General features: G+C 43.7%; 1 protein-coding gene across 3 annotated transcripts in view; it reads right to left on the reverse strand.

The window, feature by feature from the left end:
* Positions 1–14,581: 14,581 nt before the first annotated feature.
* The window catches only part of LPIN1 (lipin 1), a 57,820-nt gene continuing 53,431 nt past the window's right edge, over positions 14,582–18,970 (reverse strand). For all 3 annotated transcript variants that reach the window (XM_044417966.1, XM_044417955.1, XM_044417945.1), the window contains one exon: positions 14,582–18,329. In XM_044417966.1, the coding sequence (XP_044273901.1) occupies positions 18,170–18,329 (160 nt within the window). In that variant the 3' untranslated portion in view covers positions 14,582–18,169. The remainder of the gene's footprint in view (positions 18,330–18,970) is intronic.

Here is an 18,970-nt window from a genome sequence, read left to right on the forward strand (position 1 = left end):
GCATCTAATGATTGACTCTCCCGCTAGCACAAGCTCCTGCTCCTATTCCTGGAGGCACATGCTTGGCACAGAAGGATATTTGTTCATTTTCAGTGGAATAGATTCCTTCTAAGGAATCATTTTTCTCTTTCTCAAGTTGTTACCCTCCTTTCTCAAGACCCCATTCTAGATGAGAGCAGAGGAGAGGTCATCCAGGGATTGAGACACTGTTGTTAGGTCCCCAAAGGTCTCATCAACCACTTCTACATCTCTCTTGGTTTCTCCAGGTCAGCAACCTTGGCTTCAAGGTAAGGAACTAGTTCCCCTAGAGCCAGGAGATCATTACACTGAGCACTCATCCATAACTTCTGCCCAGCTGACACACAATCAAGCATGTGACACTTGGTACAACGGTCTAGATAGTTACCACTTACATGGTATCTTTCTACTTTCATGACATTTTTATTCCAATATTAGGTTTGTTTATCTGGAAAACTACATTGTTAACTAGGAGAAGGTAGGGAATTTATGTATAGTTATTTACATATTTTATTTATTTACACTTACGAAGAGAAGGGGGAAAAGTCAACTCTTGTTACCTCCTCGCCCTGTTGCTAAACTCACATGGATACTGAACCCTTTTATGTCCTGATGCTTTGTAACTAGGGCTGAGTTGCTTCATCATTGAGCCTCCTTAAACTTGGACAGCTGGCTCCCTCAGAAGCCTCCCTCTTTATATAGCTCTTTCTGGGTTGGCTCAACTACTGCTACAGAATCTAATTAGAAGGCCGTGTTTGAAAATCATGGAGGCTATGGTTGAACTACTTCTACAAAAGCTTCCAGCAAGTGGAAATATAGGCCAGTTAAGTCCCCTGGGAGTGGAAGTTCCTATTTATGAGAGGGGACAATCATCAATAGATCATTGGAGGGGAAGAACAGGGATGGTCAGAAAGTAGACTGCCAGAATATTTTGGACTTCATTTCACAGCATTCTTGAATCCTGACCATTGGTCATGCTGGCAAGGCATCTGGGAGCTGGAACTCAAACCATCTAGAAAGCTACCTTTTGCTACCCCTGATTTAATTGGCACAGTCTACCAACAGCTCTCCATGGTCTTTGATAGAATGCTTTTGCTTCCTCTGCTACTTCAGAGCCACCATCTGGAGATGCAAAGAGCTGAACAACATGAAACACTGTACCACAGAGCTATAGTCCTTCCCATACTTGGCACAAATCCTGGGTTTCTGCTCCTGGCACTTCGTGTGTCATTGGTCAACCTCCTAACTATATCAAAAAAGCATGATTTTATACAATTTACCCACAGTGGTGGGTCTGTAAATAACAAGGAGTGACAAACAGCATCTGTATAGATGTAGGGTTTAGAGTCTGAAAATGGAAAGCTGTTTCATAATTCTTCTGCAGAGTTAGAAATTATTATAATTGTGGAAGTGTAAACAGGATACATGTCATCTGTTCTTACTTAGGTCTTGGACAATTTATATTTGGCAGGGTAAGGCTTGGAGGCATGTGAAATGTGTATTTTAAATGCAGACTCTGAGTGAAACTGAAGCCCTTCCAGAGATGGTATGCACTAAACAATTGGGTGGACAATATCTGATTACGTGGACACTTCTTGTTTTTGTTTTTGTTTTGTCTTGCCCATTTTCATTTTATAGTATTTATTTCTACAATGGTAGGAAATGTGGTCTGAATGAGCAGCAGAAATCTGCTAAATCTGCCAGTGGCATTAGGTAATTTACAAGTTGTCAGGAATGCAAACAAAGTGGTAATTTTGGAAGATACTTGATGAAAGAGACACATTCCTGAGTTACACAATATGCTTTCCATTATTTCCCAGTGCCTTGAATAGACCCCCAAAGGCTGGCATTTAGCAGCTAGCAGTATAGATAGCTTATTGAACTTCATTGCAATATCTGCACACCAGGAACAAATGGATTAGCAGAAACAAAGCACCACTCAGAATCCATTATCATCATCATCATCATCAGAAGAAGAAAGGCAAAAAAAAAAAAAAAGTGCACATACTTCCCCTCTTTTCTGCAGATAGGTTTACTTGGAAATGTTCCAGCACTTACCATTTAAATCTCATTCACATATGGAGCCATCTATGTGGGTGGCCATTTTCAATAAAAGCACATGACTGGTGTTCTGTGTGGAGTGATATCCGTTCTGTTCATCTGGATTTTAAGCCTGCCAGCACAACCCTGAGGATGAAGGACTGATTAATATCTGCTCATGGCTTATAGGAAAGAGCTCCCACAAATAACTTCCCATGTTGTTGTTTCATTACGAACAGCCGTTCGTTTGGCCTCATACCCCTGGGGGCGGGGGGCAATCTTTCCCTGCCACTGCACACAAGTTTGATTTTACAAACACAATGCACAACTGATTTTATTTACCCAATCACTGGGATTTATGCCATGATCAGCTACTTCTGGCATCTTCCCTCCGATCTGCAAAAAGCAAGTAGTTCATAATGGTTCCATTGATCAGCATTGTGTGGAACTACTCCAGGGACTGATTTTAGACAGCATGTTGCAGTTGATCAACAGCTCAGCTGTTGGCCAACTGTATGTTATTTATTTATTTAATTCATGCATGCATTTTTATACCACCCAGTAACTGAGGCTCTCTGGGTGGTTAACAAAAGTTAAAATTAAACAAAAGTTTAAAACACATACACAATTAAACGAACAAAGCTATAATTGCAATTGCTATTATTCAACACAAAAGCACAGGAACCCATATTTTATTTATGTGGACAGCTTCAAAGCAATCAATCCAGCAGGGAGAATGACTCATGCAGCACGGAATATCAACAACAGCATGGAACCCGTGTCATATCAAGTGAGTCTAGAAGGTTCTAGAAGGTAGAAGAGCTGCTTCTGGATATGTATCTAGCCCAGAAATTTACAGTATTTCCAGATGGCATTGATCTTCTCAAGGTAGGCTGGGAACCACAAGTGAGTTGCACCAGTAAGATCACCAGCTCTGTTGAAAATTGTTTTGGGGGTGCATTTTTTATGAAAAAGAATGAGAAAAGAGTGGGCAGGTGGGTCATCTGACTGAGAGAAGGTCCAACAAGGTACCATCGCCATTCACAAATGTGCAGAAGAGAGAATTTCAGGAAGTGTGACTTTCCTTTTCTCTTTTTTGACAAGCGGCATTTAACAAAAGTTCTTCTTACAGAATTCCAGGAAAGGACCTGCATGTTTCTTTGTATCTGGCTACCCTTCCTGCAACTCTCCACCTCCAGACAACTAATGTTTTCTTTTCCCTGATTAAATGTTATCTCAAAAACATAGAGGCAATGAGGCAAAGAACAAAGGCAGGGAGGGTCACTGAGAGAGAAAGCAGGAGTGAGGAGGAAAGGAGCAGGAAAGACAAGGCGATTTCTACACAAGGCTGTAAATCCACTATAATTATTTTCTATTTTATCACAGGATTGAAACCTAAGCACTCTACCCTGAGCATTTTCTTTCCTGCATTTCTCCTTGATAACTTCTAGGTGGCAGGGCAGGATAGCAAAATAGCACAATTATACACGTGTGGGGAAAAAAAACCTGTTCTCTTTTGCTTTAACAAATACTATCGACAGTTCCCAGCTCTTAAAAACAACTCAATAAAAGTGTTGCATGAAAATAGAAGTTAAATTGCGGGGGGGAGGCAGGTGATGACACTACCTCATCAAAAGAAACCATAAACATCTATGAGTAGAAAAGATGAGTGCATGATCAATGTCTTGCGTAGAAATGCTCAGTCAGAGAAGCAAAAAGTCAGGCATGTATCTGTAGCTATTTCTTCATAGTAAAATAGGAACAATGGATCCTCTGTTGCAGAATGGGGCCAAGAGTGGGTCCAAAACAATTGGAATACCACTTCCAAGTGTGAGAGTGAACCTACAGGAACAGATTTGGACACAACATTACGGATCACAGCCTGAGGGCAGGATGGTTTGGAGGGACATGGGAAGGAGGATAGTTCCTGAGTGAACTCAGCTATGTCCACCGGAAAAGAAAGAAATTATGCATGCATGTATGTATTGTATCTCACCTTGCTACCGAGAAAACTGGTGCCCAAAGTGACTTACAATCATAAATAATACTTGAGTAAAACAATAATAAAACAAATGCATCCAAATGCAATTAGAGCAACAACAGAAACAGCATCCAATCTGACGACACACATATGCACCAAATTAAAAAAGCTTGGCCTGTGGGAGGAAAGAGAGCAGAAAGGGAGCAAAACCAGCTGCCCTCAGCAGGGGGCGCCACAACTGGGAGCGGCCACTGAGAAGGCCCTTTCTCACATGGCCACCAAACACATCTCTCCAGGCAGCAGTCTCAGGTCTTCCCCCAAAGCTCTTAAGAGCCAAGCAAGCACACAGGGGAGAAGACAGTCCTTTGGGTAGCCTGGTCCCAAGCGGCACAGTTTTTTAGGCCATAACCAGCCCTCTAAATTCTGCCCAGAAACAGACTGCTAGCCCATGAAGCTGTTGTAAGAAAGAGTCACGTGCTCCTTGTAAGCCAGCGCCAGTCAACAGTCTGCTTCATTCTGTTGCACCTAGCTGTTGCATTCTGGGCCTGCTAAAGTTTGTGAATGGTTAGCAGTTTTTGAAGGCAAGCCCATGTAGAGCGAGTTACACCAGCCCAGTCTTCCCCAACCTGGTGGCCTTCAGGGGCACTTAGACCACAACTCCCAGAATTCCCATCCAGCAGAGCCACTGACTGGGAATTATGGGTGTCACAGTCCAAACGTGTCTGGAAGGCACAAGCGTGGGGAAGGCTGCACTAGCCCAAAGAGGGTGAAATTAAGGCGTGTGAGGTCATGGCCAGATCAGATGTCTCTAGAAGGGGGTGCACGAGCCTCCGCTGTGCAATGCGCTCCTGAACACCACCAACACCTGGACACCCCAACATCAAGGCCAAGGCCGGATGCTTTCCCTCCCGGGTCAGGCACCATTATGGATTGATAATAAACAGTGAAAAGAGTCAGAGGAAATGGCAGCTCCGCTAGCAAGCCGAAGCTGCAGTTCATTAGGTTTAAATATTTTGTGAAAATATGCCAAGCCCGGTGGCGACACACGCAGTCGTAACAGCCAGAGGAAGTGAGCTCTCTTTCCATTCTGGATGCAGACACACGGTCAAGTAAACGACTGGACTCCAGAGCAGGCTGCTTAACTTGTCTCCGTCTAAATAAAGCCCCTGTCATAATTAGCTATGCTGAGAGAGCCTGGGGTGTCACGTGGTGATGCATATGCTTTTGGTGGCAGCATATCCGGAGAGAGCACTAACCAGAACCACAGGATATTTCAGTCCGTCGGGGGAAGGAGGGTGGAGGGAAGTAAGCAACCATGCGATGGAAACTAGCTGGAACTTTTCCAGCCGCCCGAGGCCAGCCAGTCATGAATATCCTGCCTTGGCCACGGAAGGCCTGCGAAGGAAGCAGCCGAATAACAATTGGGAAAGGTTTATAACCACAGGAATCAAGTGAATGAAGCCAAAAGGCCGTGAATGATGCAACTCATGGAACATATATATATATATATATATATATATATATATATATATATATATTCCCCAGCTCCTACACAGGAGCATTCATCATTTGCTGTGACCTTCCAGGAATGTGCTGACAGACACAAAGTGTTCTGCATGACATTCTGCCAGTGAACTAGAATGACTGCTGTTCTCGCAGCGGTTTCCGAGTAGCAGGGCACCATCTTCTGGAAGTCGCAAAGAATGGCTCGGGGCTCCCCACAGACACACACCCTTTCTTTAGCCGCTGCAGAGAAGCGGATGGCAGAGGGACTCGAGGTAACTCACGGGGAGTAAATGGTATTCTGAGCAACTAACCTCTCAGATTGTTCAGACAAAAGCAATTCCGTGCAAGCAGTCTGCCTAAAGATGGCAACCTAAACACCTGTGTGAGTTCTGCTCATAGTGGTGCACCCACGTTTGAAGGTGGGCTTCCCTACAGTTTATGCTTGTGGTGATCCCTTCACAGTTCTGCAGGATGCTTTTCAGGGGGGCTAACAGCTATATTTATTTATTTATTAGATTTATATCCCACTTCTTTCTTACAACAAACTCAAAGTGGCTTCCATTATTCGGCCCCCATTGCTCCCGAGTTTATCCACACAACAACCCCGTGAGGTAGGTTGCACTGAGAGTCTGTGCCTGGCCCAAAGTCACCCAGTTGGGTCCATGGCTGAGCAGGGACTAGAGCCCAGATTGCCTGTGTCCGAGTCCTGTGCTCTTAACCGCTACGCCACACTGGCTCTCACAATATCTTTCTGTCCAAATAGTCTCACAACAGGGTTCTAGTTGCCATGCTGAACTGGAAGGGGAAATGCCAGCATGGACACCAGGGCCTGCCCAAGACACGCAGCTTCCTGAGGCAAAAGTTAAGAGAGCATCACCCAGGTTCTTCCTACAGAAGCTGACAGGATAGCAGCTAAATTGTCCAGGCGGCAGCACCCCCCCCCCCACCCCATACTAGAAGATGACTGGCTTTCAGGGGAGGTGTGGTGCAGACGATGTGAGAGGCACCACTCTACTTTCCAGCATCTTGCTACTTGTCTCTGCTCCCCAGCATTAGCTAAGCAAGGCAGTGGCTGCAGCTGGCCTACAAGTCGGAATGACACATATAGCCCCCCCCACCCCCCGCCCACACACACACACCCAGGCCAAGCAATCTGACAGCTCTTGGAAGAAGGGAGACTGCATGGAAAGGTCAGCAAAAACATCCATGCATGCATGTTTGTACTATATTTAAAATGCCTTCAAAATGGCTGTCATTTTGCAATTTCCTCCTCATTCACATAGGTCATTCTGCATTGTGACCAACTATTTGTTGGCAATAATTCTCTACAATAACAACAATCTCAGTTTTCTGAGTGCACCTACCAGGGTTGCAAATCATGCACCCCCCCCCACCAAGCCCTGCCTGACACCCCTCCTCCCGAGAAACAAAGGAAAAGAAATAGTGATCTAGCCAGGACCTGCACCATTCCTTCCACAGAAGCCTCATTCCTAGAGTGTCCCCACAGCCTCTAGGAATGGAGCTATTAAAGGGTGGATTAGAGGTGGGGGAATGATTAGGAACCAGGATTCCTTGGATGGCTCAATAGTTTGAGATTCAAGCCTTCTGGGACCAAAGCACCCTTGCAGAAATACAAATAATCTGTACACACACACACACACACACACACACACCAATGTACAGAGGCCAGGCCTCAAAACAGCCCTAGGAGGACTGAACCTGCTCAGAAGCACTGGAAAGCCAGCTGACTGCTGGGATGGGAAATGGAAATCTGAGGGACAGGGATGGAATGGAGTATCCCGGAAGAGATACTGGCTGGCTGGCTGGCTGGCATGCTGAACAAGAACACTCTGCACTGTGACATTCTGTTCCAGTTCCCCCTTGTAATAATAGTTACAATACGTGTAGCACATTGCAAGTCAATATTTGGTGTATCATTTCAGCAATAACTCACAGCTCCATAAGATGCTCGGTGTTATTATCCCCATACTGCAGATGGCTGAAGGAGGCAGAACATCTAGTGCTTTAGTTCAAAAGGAGACTTGTGGCGATTTGGTGAGCTAGAACAGTTTCACACTGCAAAAGCTTCTGCCACCATAACTCTGCGACATTTTGTACACTTACCCAGGCCCTGCTGGATCTATTAATCCTGAAGGTGACACAAGTCCTCTGATCGGCGTTTGTGTTTCCTAGATCAGGGCTCATCTCTAAATGAAAATATGGCCACCGTCTTGGATACCTTTGAAAAGAGATTAGAGAAATTCATGGAGGAGAAAAATATGAAGTATAATTGCTGTAATCACTGAGCAACACAAGTGGGGGTGCTGTTGCCAGGACTCTGGGTAGGCACTGGCTGAACGGGCAGCTGAACTAGAGAGGGCCTCAGTCTGACTGGGCAAGGCGCTTCTTCCATTCTGGGGAATGGGTGATTTCAGGCCCAGATAAGACTTTGATCTAAGGATTTCCACGCTCATCTTCTTAGCCACTGCCTTTCATAAACTCATTATAAAGAAGAAAAATTACCTGCAACAGAAATTTTAAAAGGATTCTCGATAAGCCCGCACGAATCATTAGTTTGTATTTATCAAGCATCCTTTTTAGTTATAGTGACTGATGGCACCGCTTTAAGAAAGCGCTCCATTGTGATACTTTTTGCATTGTATGTCTTTCTATCCTGCCTTTCTGCCTCAGTAGAGGCACTCATAGCTGCTTGCAGAACACAGTAAGAGGAAAAATCAATTAAGACATTAAAGCATACACATAGCAGCAGCAAGGAAACAGCAGATAATATGAAAAGTCAGATTAATATCTGGGGGTTAAACAGAAATGACTGAAAGCGAACATCAGGCAGGCCAGCGGCATGCAGGAATAAAATGGCCCTCCGCTTTGAGGGGAAAGCTAATAGGAAGGGAGCAGAATGGATCTCCCTGGCAAAGCGTTCCTTAACCACGACAGCAGGGAAGGCCCAGCCACACAGTCCTGCCAACCAGATGTCAGAGACTCTGTCCATGACTGACGGCTGAGCCCCTTGGTTGGCGCAACATGGAAATTCAGCAGTTTTGGAAAGAGACGCCAACCTGGCAAAAGCCCACTAGCTCCCCACCCCACCCTTGAGACAAGACATCCAGTCTCCTTGCATTTTGGCTATGCATTTTAGTTTTTCTTTTTAAACCTGCTTTTCATTATAAATTCATTATAATTTATATGTCTTAATTACTAATCCCAATCCCTGCTTATCATTATAATCCTAAAACGGGGCATAAGCAATAAATCACAGTCAAATAGTACTGCATTGACCAAAAGATGCGTCATCAAATAGGGAAGAGAGAAACAAACAGATAACAGTTTATAAGATGCAGCAAAAGAGAAGGAAAAACCATTCGAAAGCCTGAGTAACAATATGGGTCTTTCGTTAGTGCTTGTAAGAGTTTGTGCTGCCCTTTTTGTAGGGGGCAGAGAATTCTACAGCTGGGGAGCCGCTACAGGAAACGCCGTCTCTCAGATTGCTGCATATTAAACCCAGTCTTAATAGTTGGACAGGGCTATGAGAAGGCTCCCCGTCAGCTGACCAGGTCCAAAGCTGCATAGAGCAAGATCTGCCAGCATAAGCATGTTGAGCATGTCCTGGTACTTGCCTGGCAGCCAGTGCAGCTCTTTCAGAATTAGCATTATTTGTTCCCAGTAGCCCGGCCCACCCAGCAGCCAAATAGTAGTATGTAGCACTAACTGCCCCCATAGGCAGAAAGGAGCTATATGCACTCCCAAACTACCCATTCCTCCAGAGAGAGTATAACAAGAAACTCCCATGGTTTCCAGGTATGAGAACCACATGGAACTCCCTCTCCACAGCGCCACCATCAGGTCAGAATTTAGCCTCAGCTTATTGGTACTCATCTAGCCCATCACTGCATCCATAAAAACATTCAGGGCTTGCACTTACCTCAGATGATACAGAGAAATAAATTTGGGTATTACCGGCATATTGAAGTCACCTTACTCCAAATCTCCTAATGACCACACCCAACAGAAGATATTGCATAGGATCAGGGATAGGGTGGAACCCTGAAGGATGCCATAGTTTAACTACCTGGGGCCTGAGTTTTTGTCACCCAATAATGTCCTCTGGACACCGTCCTATAGATAGGTGTGGAACCACTGTAACACCATGCCCCCAAGTCACAAAGCCAGTCCAGAAGTCCACAGTATCAAAGCCACCAAGTTGTTGTTGTTAGTCACAAAGTCATGCCCAACCCATCATGACCCCATGGACAGCATTCCTCCAGGCTCTCCTGTCCTCCATCGTCCCTCAGAGTCCACCCAAGCTCACCCCGACTGCTTCAGTGACTCCATCCAGCCACCTCATCCTCTGCTGTCCCCTTCTTCTTTTGCTGCCAATCGTTCCCAGCATCAGGTCTGCTCCAATGAGTCGTTCCTTTTCATTAGGTGGCCAAAGTATCCCCACAGGATCTAGATAACCCAGGTCCAGTGTGGGTTTCTTGAGAGGTGAATTTATTTCAAGGTCCTCTGCTGTGACACATGAACCACACATGGGGCCCACCCAGTCAGTCCCCTCCAGTCCATTCAAATTAACCATGAAGAGCAAGAGTCAAGTCATTGCATCCCCCAACTCAGCCAACTTGTCTGCTTAATCATGCTGCAAAAGCTGAAATGGATCCCACAGAACTGGGCCAGGCAGAGCACAAGACAGCTCCTCAGCTGTAGTGTCTGAGGCAGTGTGCAAGCAGGTGCATTTTCTCCCCACAGTGCATTGCAAATGTTTCATAGCAGGTGCCCATGGGCTCCAACCGTTCCTGTGCTGGGGTAGATGTTAAAAGACCCCAAATCACCCAGAACAACTCTGCTTGGGGGCAGTGCCACATGATGTTGTGCTTTCACCAGATCATCCTCAAAGCTCTTGCCAGATACCATGGCTTGCCCCGGACCATTTTGATGTGCCCATTTCTCCTCTCACTCACTCAATTCCAGAGCTTAATTCCTAACACCAGTAAGTTCAGAACAGATTTGCTTACTATTCTCCTTACAGACACCATCTTATTGTGGATAAAATGTGATGGCACATTTGGAATTTGGCTTAGATAGAACCTACCTGGACTTTGTGGTCTGCTCATCAAACATGTCCACAGGCTGTTTCCACAAACAAAATTTCCTGACCAGGTGGACTTGTCATTAAACCTTTCAAGACATTTGGGGGAGGATAAGGGTGGCAGAGTTCTGGACAAAGAAAATGGATACTGAAACCAGGAAGACAGCATAAAGCTAAGTTATGCTGGGTTTTAAAGGAAAGGACAAGATGCATTGTATGTGTGGGCCCCTTGGAAAGCAAAGGGAACAAAGAATACCAAAGAGGCTTGTTCCAGAATGAGTTACACAGTGGCACCTAGTGGTCAAACGTACAAACAGCAGGTGGCAAATACATAAACAATAGCCCTGTTATTGCTCTTATAAAGCCCCCAAGTTACACTGATGCAAAGAGCTAAGTGATGCTTTCAGGTGATTCTGGTGCCAAGGCAATATTTCTTAATCTACTTCCACTGGGGTGTGGAAGCTGCTTCTGGAGAGCTTCAAACCTCACATCATATGAGCAACACCAGTAAGAGCCGGCTTGGTAAACAGTGAGGTGACCTTCTGGGTTGCCCCTTTGCAAAGTGTGAGCAAAGCTGCATTACCTGCTTGGTAGAGCCAACTTTACAGGGATGGCCTCTGCAGCATGGGACCAGTGCAGCGCGAGTGGATGAGGCATCTGCAATTGCCTTTCATGGGAGCGATGGCTAGCTATTTATGCATTCATTCATTCATGCTTGCCAGCACAGTTATATATCAAGCTAGCATATCAAGTTATGTTTTGCTAAGCTGGAAAGGCATGGGCCTGCAGTCGGATGCATGACCACATGTGGAAGTGGAGCAGGGGTTGGCTCCATGGCTTGATACTCCCCTTCCAGCTCTGCTTCTATTCTATTCATTTTATGCATGGTAATCTGTGTTTGGAAGGGCAAGATCTAATTCTGCAAGCTGAGTGGTGGTTATTACCCTGAACAGGAGATCTGATTTTTTGTGTCTTTTCCTGATTCCTCAAAATTTGCCTTCATATGTATTTGCAGCTACAAGATAAATTCAGGCTGATAAAAGCCAAGTGAGTTCACATATAAATATTCTGCATTTAGAAACAACAACAAACCCCAAACCTAGACTGCTGTCTTGAACAGATCTAGTAGAGAAAATCTGACTGAGTTCAGTGGGACTTGTTTCTGAGTAAACAAGCGTAAGAGTTGGCAGCAACCCTGTGCACACTTACCTGAGAATAAGTTCCATTGAACACGAACATTTAACAGGGAGCTGCACTTTTCTTAAATGTTTTAAATCTGTTAGAAAGCCACAGCCTTGTGCCCATTTGGCATTAGGCAAAACCTCCTTTCCCTTCTTCCAAACCAGGTGTGGCAGGTGCAACTAGGTGATTTTTATACCTTAAGCCTTAGGAGGCCTTTAGAAGGCCACATGTGTTACTCCAGATGTGAAAGATACTCTCCTCTCCTGGTCCTTATCCAAAACTGTTCTACAACTATCTTTCTTGAAATGTTAGAACAGTTTGCCAACCCCAATTAAAAAAAACCCAATTAAAAAATTCACCTGAAATAAAACAGAGTTTGTTTCTGTTGTTTTCATCCCCTGCCAACTGCAGGTATTGCCTGGAGGAGGCGGCAGATTTTGGTCCTAGATGCACCTCATTCCGCATATGCGATTGACACTCTCTCTCTCTCTCTCTCTCTCTCACACACACACACACACACACGCGCGCGCGCGCGCGCGCGTACGTGCCTTATTGCTTATATCCAGGCCATATGGATGGACTAGGCAACCATGGAGGAAGGGGGACTGGATCCTTTTGCATTTCCCTAGCATCCACTCTTTTCAGCCAGCATTCAGCTTTCCCTTTATTGCCTCCAGAAGCACTGTGCTTGAAAGGGGAAATAGCTTACCCCCCTTCATAGCCATAGGCCCTGAATAGAAAGCTCTCATGCCTCTCTTGTCACCTTGGTATTTTGACATGCTTGTAACAGCAAGGCTCTGCATCTCTCTGCCTTGCTCCAGTACAGTATCAGCAAGCTGCCGGGCCACATACTTATCCTTCCGAGCCAGTGTTGCAATACAGGAAGTGTGGCTTTGCCGCGAACACCTGGTGTTGCTGCCGACAAGCCAGATGGCTTCGACTGGGGCTCATGTGATTGATGGGTCTCTCTTTTGTCTTGCAGAGTAACTGCCTCTCACTTTGGATGGAGATGCAGAGCCCCCCCCCCCTTACCTTCCGATTTAGCCTTGGGAACCAAATATGGCAGCCCTGTAAGATTTAAGGAGCCCTTGAAGCACTTTAAGCTGACCCAGGTGCAAGTGAAAGACTAGTACGCATTTTAAAATGGTGTGCTTCAGATTCCTGCAAGTTTTTGGAGCCAAGTCACATACTGGATCAACCGGCAAGTATACCACTTAGCAAATACCCCGGCCAAGCATGTACAGAGTGGGCCTGATTCAAATCTCCCTTCACATTGGAACCTATGCGGCAATACGCAACCTTGGCTTATGATGAGGTCAGCCTTGAACTCAAACACTGAAATAAACCAAACTATTCCATTGCTTCTGACTGATCGGCTCTGTTACTCTTATTTTCCCGATAAGCAAAATCTACTCAGGCTAGGAACAAGATCCAAGCATCATTCTTCCTTGGCAAGATCAACCTTTCAGCAAACTACCACCACTACCACCACTACCCCAGTCCCTCTGACCACTTGTTCTGCTTTGGAAATAAACAAAACTCCTGAGGATTGACCCTGGATCAGTGTTCTTTGGCTTTGTTCCTTTCCCTTTGGTTTATGCTTTTGCTTTGGACTGCATTTTGACTTAAGGCAGCTTTAGAGGAGAGAGTAGGGGGCATGATAGCTTCATTATACAACTAGTCCAAGGGGGCATCATCCCAGAATGCAGAGTTCTTCTGTCTTGGGACAGGGATGGGGGGGATGTTTATACAACGGGCTGTAGAAACAACCCTTCTAGATTGTTTCCATATTTCTGCCTGCCAAAGAAAACAGTCTCCTTCTGAAGACAAAGGCAAGGAAGCATCAGAGATTGAGTCCCCCCTCCCACCACTTTCAAGCTGATCACCAGAGCAGACTCATGTTTGGAAACAATGAATGAGTAACCGGAAGGGGCCACTTACAGACCTCCTTAAAAGCCGGGCAAGATGAATTTCCTGAATCAATAAATAGACTCCTGTCAGCACGAAGAACACCTGACATTGCCAGAGGCTTTTAGGACCTTGTGAAATCAGGTCTCTGAAAAGTCAGAACAGCTCCTGAACTGAACCACTCTAAATAGCAATCCAACTCCTCCATCTTCCTCAATTATGTGCGATAAGAGCTGCCAATGGATTAGAGGGATATTTTTTCCACCGTTGTTGTCATGGTTAGGATGCTGGCTGAGGTAATTTAATCAATCAATCATTCTGCTAAAAGCCGCATAGGTAAAGAAAGGTGCACATAGTGTGTGGTTGAAGCACCCCATTAAAATTCAGAAATGTTCCAATGAATGGAAAAACTGAAAGCAGCAGCTTTGCTAGTTTGCATCAGTGGAGGGATGCGGTATGGTGAGGATCGGCCCAGGAGAGCACTCCACAGAAAAACAGGCAGTTTCAAGTACCCTACACTCAAAAACAGAGCAACAATGATCAGTGCCCCAAGTTCTCTTTTCATGCCCTCTTTGACCTTGTCAGATTAGCTCGTGTATTAGTAAAGCCAGCAGAGGAATAGTATTACCGGGTGGGGGACTGCATACATGCAGATCTTTCAGAAACCATCCAGATACAATCCTGACAGCCCCTGAATAAACATCCTCAGCGTTCCTTTGATTGCAAGAAGACAGTTTAGTGACTGTTTCAATCTATCTTTCTAAATTCAACCAGACTCAGGTCATTAATATAGGCTAACATATACTTGGCATACTTTTTTTAAATTAAACCCCACAGCTGGATTTTTGGAACATTCTTTTATTGGACTGCATTTATTACAATATATAGTCTTTGCATTCGGCTCATCAAAATGCGATGTTATCCTGTTTTCCGTAATTCATTGCACTAGTGCATCATATACAGAGGAAGTAGTTTCCAGAAACATACTCATTAACAGTCTTAAAATAAACTCATCTTCCACCCCAGCCCTCAAAATTACATCAACATGACTTGATTTTCAACATATTGATACTTTTCTCCATTTAGCACTTGTGGAGGTAAATGGCCATCAAATGTATGAAAATAGCAGGGATTTACTTCTTGCATATTCTAGTTTAGAAGATGGGAGTACGTATAAACACAGCATATTTTGGCTTTACATTTTTGCATTTAGAGTGCATTAGAAAAGGTACCTTTTTCTGTAACAGAAAACCACCAGTACACTGAAAGCAAAGTCAAGAGATTTAGTTTTTTCTTTCACAGAAAGAGTAATAATTCCTTCAGCAATTCCATATTTATCCAGTTCTTTGGGAATTCAACAATGCAGCTTAAAATGTGTGCATAAAGACTGCGCAGCCGAAGTGAAATGAAATTGTGCACCTGAACATCATTTTTAAGCCTTTAGTAAGAGCAAAGCTTTAAAATGGCTTAAACTAGTCTTCTGAACAACCATCAACCAATGTCAGAAATAGTCATTGAGTAACGTATATTTGCAGGTCATCTATGTAACTACATTCAGACAGCAACAGCATCTCTGAAAAAGCACTGGCAGCGGGGTATTCAAATTTACTTAAAAGAGTAACTTGAAGCCAGATGTATTCACAGTATCTGACATTAATAACAACGGCTGTATTTGCTAAGGCTTCTACTAGTTGTTTCACATCCACACAGCTTCACTCATTTAGCATTCCAATGCTAGTATTCTCTCCTACAACCAAGGCACCCCCAAGTATTTTCCAGATCAGCTAGATGGTACTGCCAGTCCTGAACATCTTCACTGGTGGCAAAAGTCCTAAACATTAGGACATGTGTAACTGTCCAAAAGACTGTGGATTCCTAAGGAATTTTTAAAGGAATTTCTCTTGGCTACAAGCCAGCCCCAGTTAAGTACCATTGAATCTCACTGACTTGGTACAGAATTAAGAAACACTTCCATTAAAGTAAATGGAATTCAGAATTGCTTAACTTCATCTAAATTATACCCAATACATTCTGTGATTGGGAAAACAAACACTGAAATAAAGTGGCAAATATATTTTCACAGTTGAACATGTAATGGTGAGGCAGTAACACCACTGAAGAATGTATAGACCAAGTTGTGGCAATTTATGATAAATGAAATCCTCTTTAAAACGGGTATGTTAACCCTGCAGCTGGTTTTTCCATGGCTTTGTCATTCCCAAGCTTTTTGTTTGTTTGCTTGTTTATACAATTTTACCACGGCCTATGTTTCAAAAACTGTGTTCAAAGCAGCAAATAAAATCCAGAAAAAGCAAAATTTTAACCTTATGGTGATTCGGGTAATATGCACCATCCTAAAAATGCATGATTTATTAGATCAGTGATTTTATTTCTTTATGCACCTGAATTATTCCCAACATTTGATTCAGTGGGAATTGAAGTAAATGACTGGAAAACCACCTTCACCAGATCCAGCAACTGATGAGGTCCCTACCACACTCTTTAAAGGGGAATGAGCATACACCATCTAGCAAAATCTCATCACATCCCGTTCTATTAAAGGCAACGAAATGGGACTTGTAAGCCATTCCTATGCATGCTTATTCAGTTTATGCCCCACTCTGTGTTATTATCCCAAGTGAGTTATGCATAGATTTGTAGCTTTAACTGAACTCCTTTAAGTTCCATTCATTTCAAAAGGACTCAGTCATGACATGACACAGGACACATTTCAGAGGAAACACACTCAAGAGGAAGGTCTCACCAACAGCACCATGCCCACATTTTATGCTTTAAGTCTCATCCAACCCTCCTCCTGCCACTTTAAAGGGATTTTCAGCAAGCCACAGGTCTGTCACCATCCCATCTAGACTGGCCCTTAGTTTTATAGCTCTATTCTAAACTTAACCCTCCAATAAATATGATTAAAAAGACATAATTTAAAACACCAAATTATCTTTTAGGATTGTTTGGTATAAGGTCAAAAGAAGTCTGTGTTTCAAAGAGCACCACCAGCAACTTGTAAAAGCAGCTTCTCTGAAAAAAATATCTAGAACATTCATTTGTAATGCACATAGTTAACTCTCAAGGCAGTAAAATGTTATAAAGCAACAAAAGAGGACCATAACCTAACAGAGTTGTGCAAAGAAGAGAAATATAGAATTAAAACATAATAGGAAAATTCCCAGTGCTGTCTGACTATACGGTATGATACCAGAAACGTATTACATTTGGAGGCAGAGGACAAGGCATTGTGTCCAAGATTAATCTTAAGCCCCGTTCATTAAAATGGGTCTACTTTAAGTGACATTAGCATTGGAACAACCCATAAGAAGAAAAATCCTAAGAGGATCCACAACAAGCAAAAAAAAAAAAAAAAAGTTTGTAAGGTAGCTACAGATAGTGCAAATAAAATTCATTGATTCTGCATTTCAGTTTCCTCGTTTGTCAAGCAAATAGAGGCAGGAATTTACTTTGCAATTTGGAACAGATACCCACATATATTGTACTTGTCATGTACATATGATGGAGTATATCACATGTACATTTAAATGGCATAATTCTGCTCAGGAGTACCAATGACCAGGAACAGTGTGCATCCTTGCCTCCAAATATCGTCATTTATCAGTATGGATCCAATTATTTCAGCAAGATTCCTTCTTGTACAACAATGGTAACAGACAGACCCAGTCCTTTTTTCTCTCATTGCATATTATAGCCATGATCCAGAGGAGCCAACAGCCTATACACAAGTATTAGCATAAGTGAACTCAACACTATTAAAAAAAACAAAACATTGCAATGTTTACCTCCAGTTTAAAATGCACTTTGGCAGTTCTGCATTGGCACACGGAAGTGGGGGCTACCTCAGCCAGAATGCAGGACTGCCACTCATCACAACCATAGCACATCAGTCATGATGTAAACATTTAAGCTATTTGAAGATTATAGACCAATTTATTTTGCAGTCGCATTCAATGGATGTGATCCTACTTTGTTGGGGATTTAAAAATGTAAATAGGTATTTTGGCTGGGAGACTTAAATTAATTCACCCTTCTCTATGAGAAAAATAGGAGCTGGAAGGCCTCACCGATGCCTCGGACTGATACTCTACACTGGTACCGGAAGTGACATGAAAAAGCGGAAGGCCGTATCAGGTTTGCTTTTGACAAGCCTGGCCTCCTGGCACTCGGAGATGTCTTTAAGACTATATGGTATGTGGTATATCTCAAGCGTAGAGAAGAGCTGGGAGTGCACCATTCAGAAATGTTACCTTAGAAGAATGGAAAGAAATTTCTGAACTGACAATTAAGCAATGTTCACGACACCCCAAACTCCAGGTGAACTGGAGGTAGCAAAGTCCAGCTACACCCCCTGAAGCACAGACCAGCGGGTCCTTTGAACGGCTGCTTGGATTATTCGAAAGGAGTTATGGCACATCGGGTTGAATATCCTGGTTTTCAAAAGGCGGCAGTGGTTCCCTCCAGAACGTGAACTGGCTGTAGGTATCAGAACAGGGGAAGTCTGAAGAATGCCTTCTTTTCAGCAAGGGAAAGACATGGTCAACCACTTCACAGAGTCTCACGTACCTGTTGGAGGGGAGAAATAACCTTATATATTCACCCTGGTGTACTGAATACATGGCTAATAAAGAGTTCATGGATTGGGTTAATGTAGCTATTTTCCTCTGCATTTTAAGACAGGATAATTACTGGTGGAAATACAACAGAACCACACAAGTTTTTAACCTATTTCTAAACTTGATGTGTGTTGTAATTTGTGAAAGCGTCACTGAGGTAACGTCAGGGTTGGATCAAAACTTGAATCCAGCAGCACAGCTGAAAAAGCGCAGCAAAGGAAGACTTTAATGAAATCCGCCTCCACGGACCCTAGCTAGGCACAAAATCCAACAAAATGGGAAACCACAAAGTAGGTCAGCAGAAAGCAATGGGGTAGAGCCACAGGTTTACTGTTCTAATGTGCTCCAAGTCTTTCTACAAGGGAATTCTGCATAGCTCAATTCAGCAGGGCTTGTTCTTGAAGACTAGAGATTGAAAAACACACTCCTGCATTGGACCTAGTCAGAGCTTTCCTGAAATAGGAGGACCTACAGGAGGTCAGAAATGCATTAGAATGGTAAAGTGCTCTTGCTTACCCCACTATTTTTGATGACCTTAAAAGGATACAGAGTCCCTCTTACACTAAAATCACTATCACAAACCCTTGTTAT

This window comes from Varanus komodoensis, unplaced genomic scaffold, assembly GCF_004798865.1.
Source record: "Varanus komodoensis strain SLA01 unplaced genomic scaffold, ASM479886v1 scaffold10, whole genome shotgun sequence".
NCBI lineage: Eukaryota > Metazoa > Chordata > Lepidosauria > Squamata > Varanidae > Varanus > Varanus komodoensis.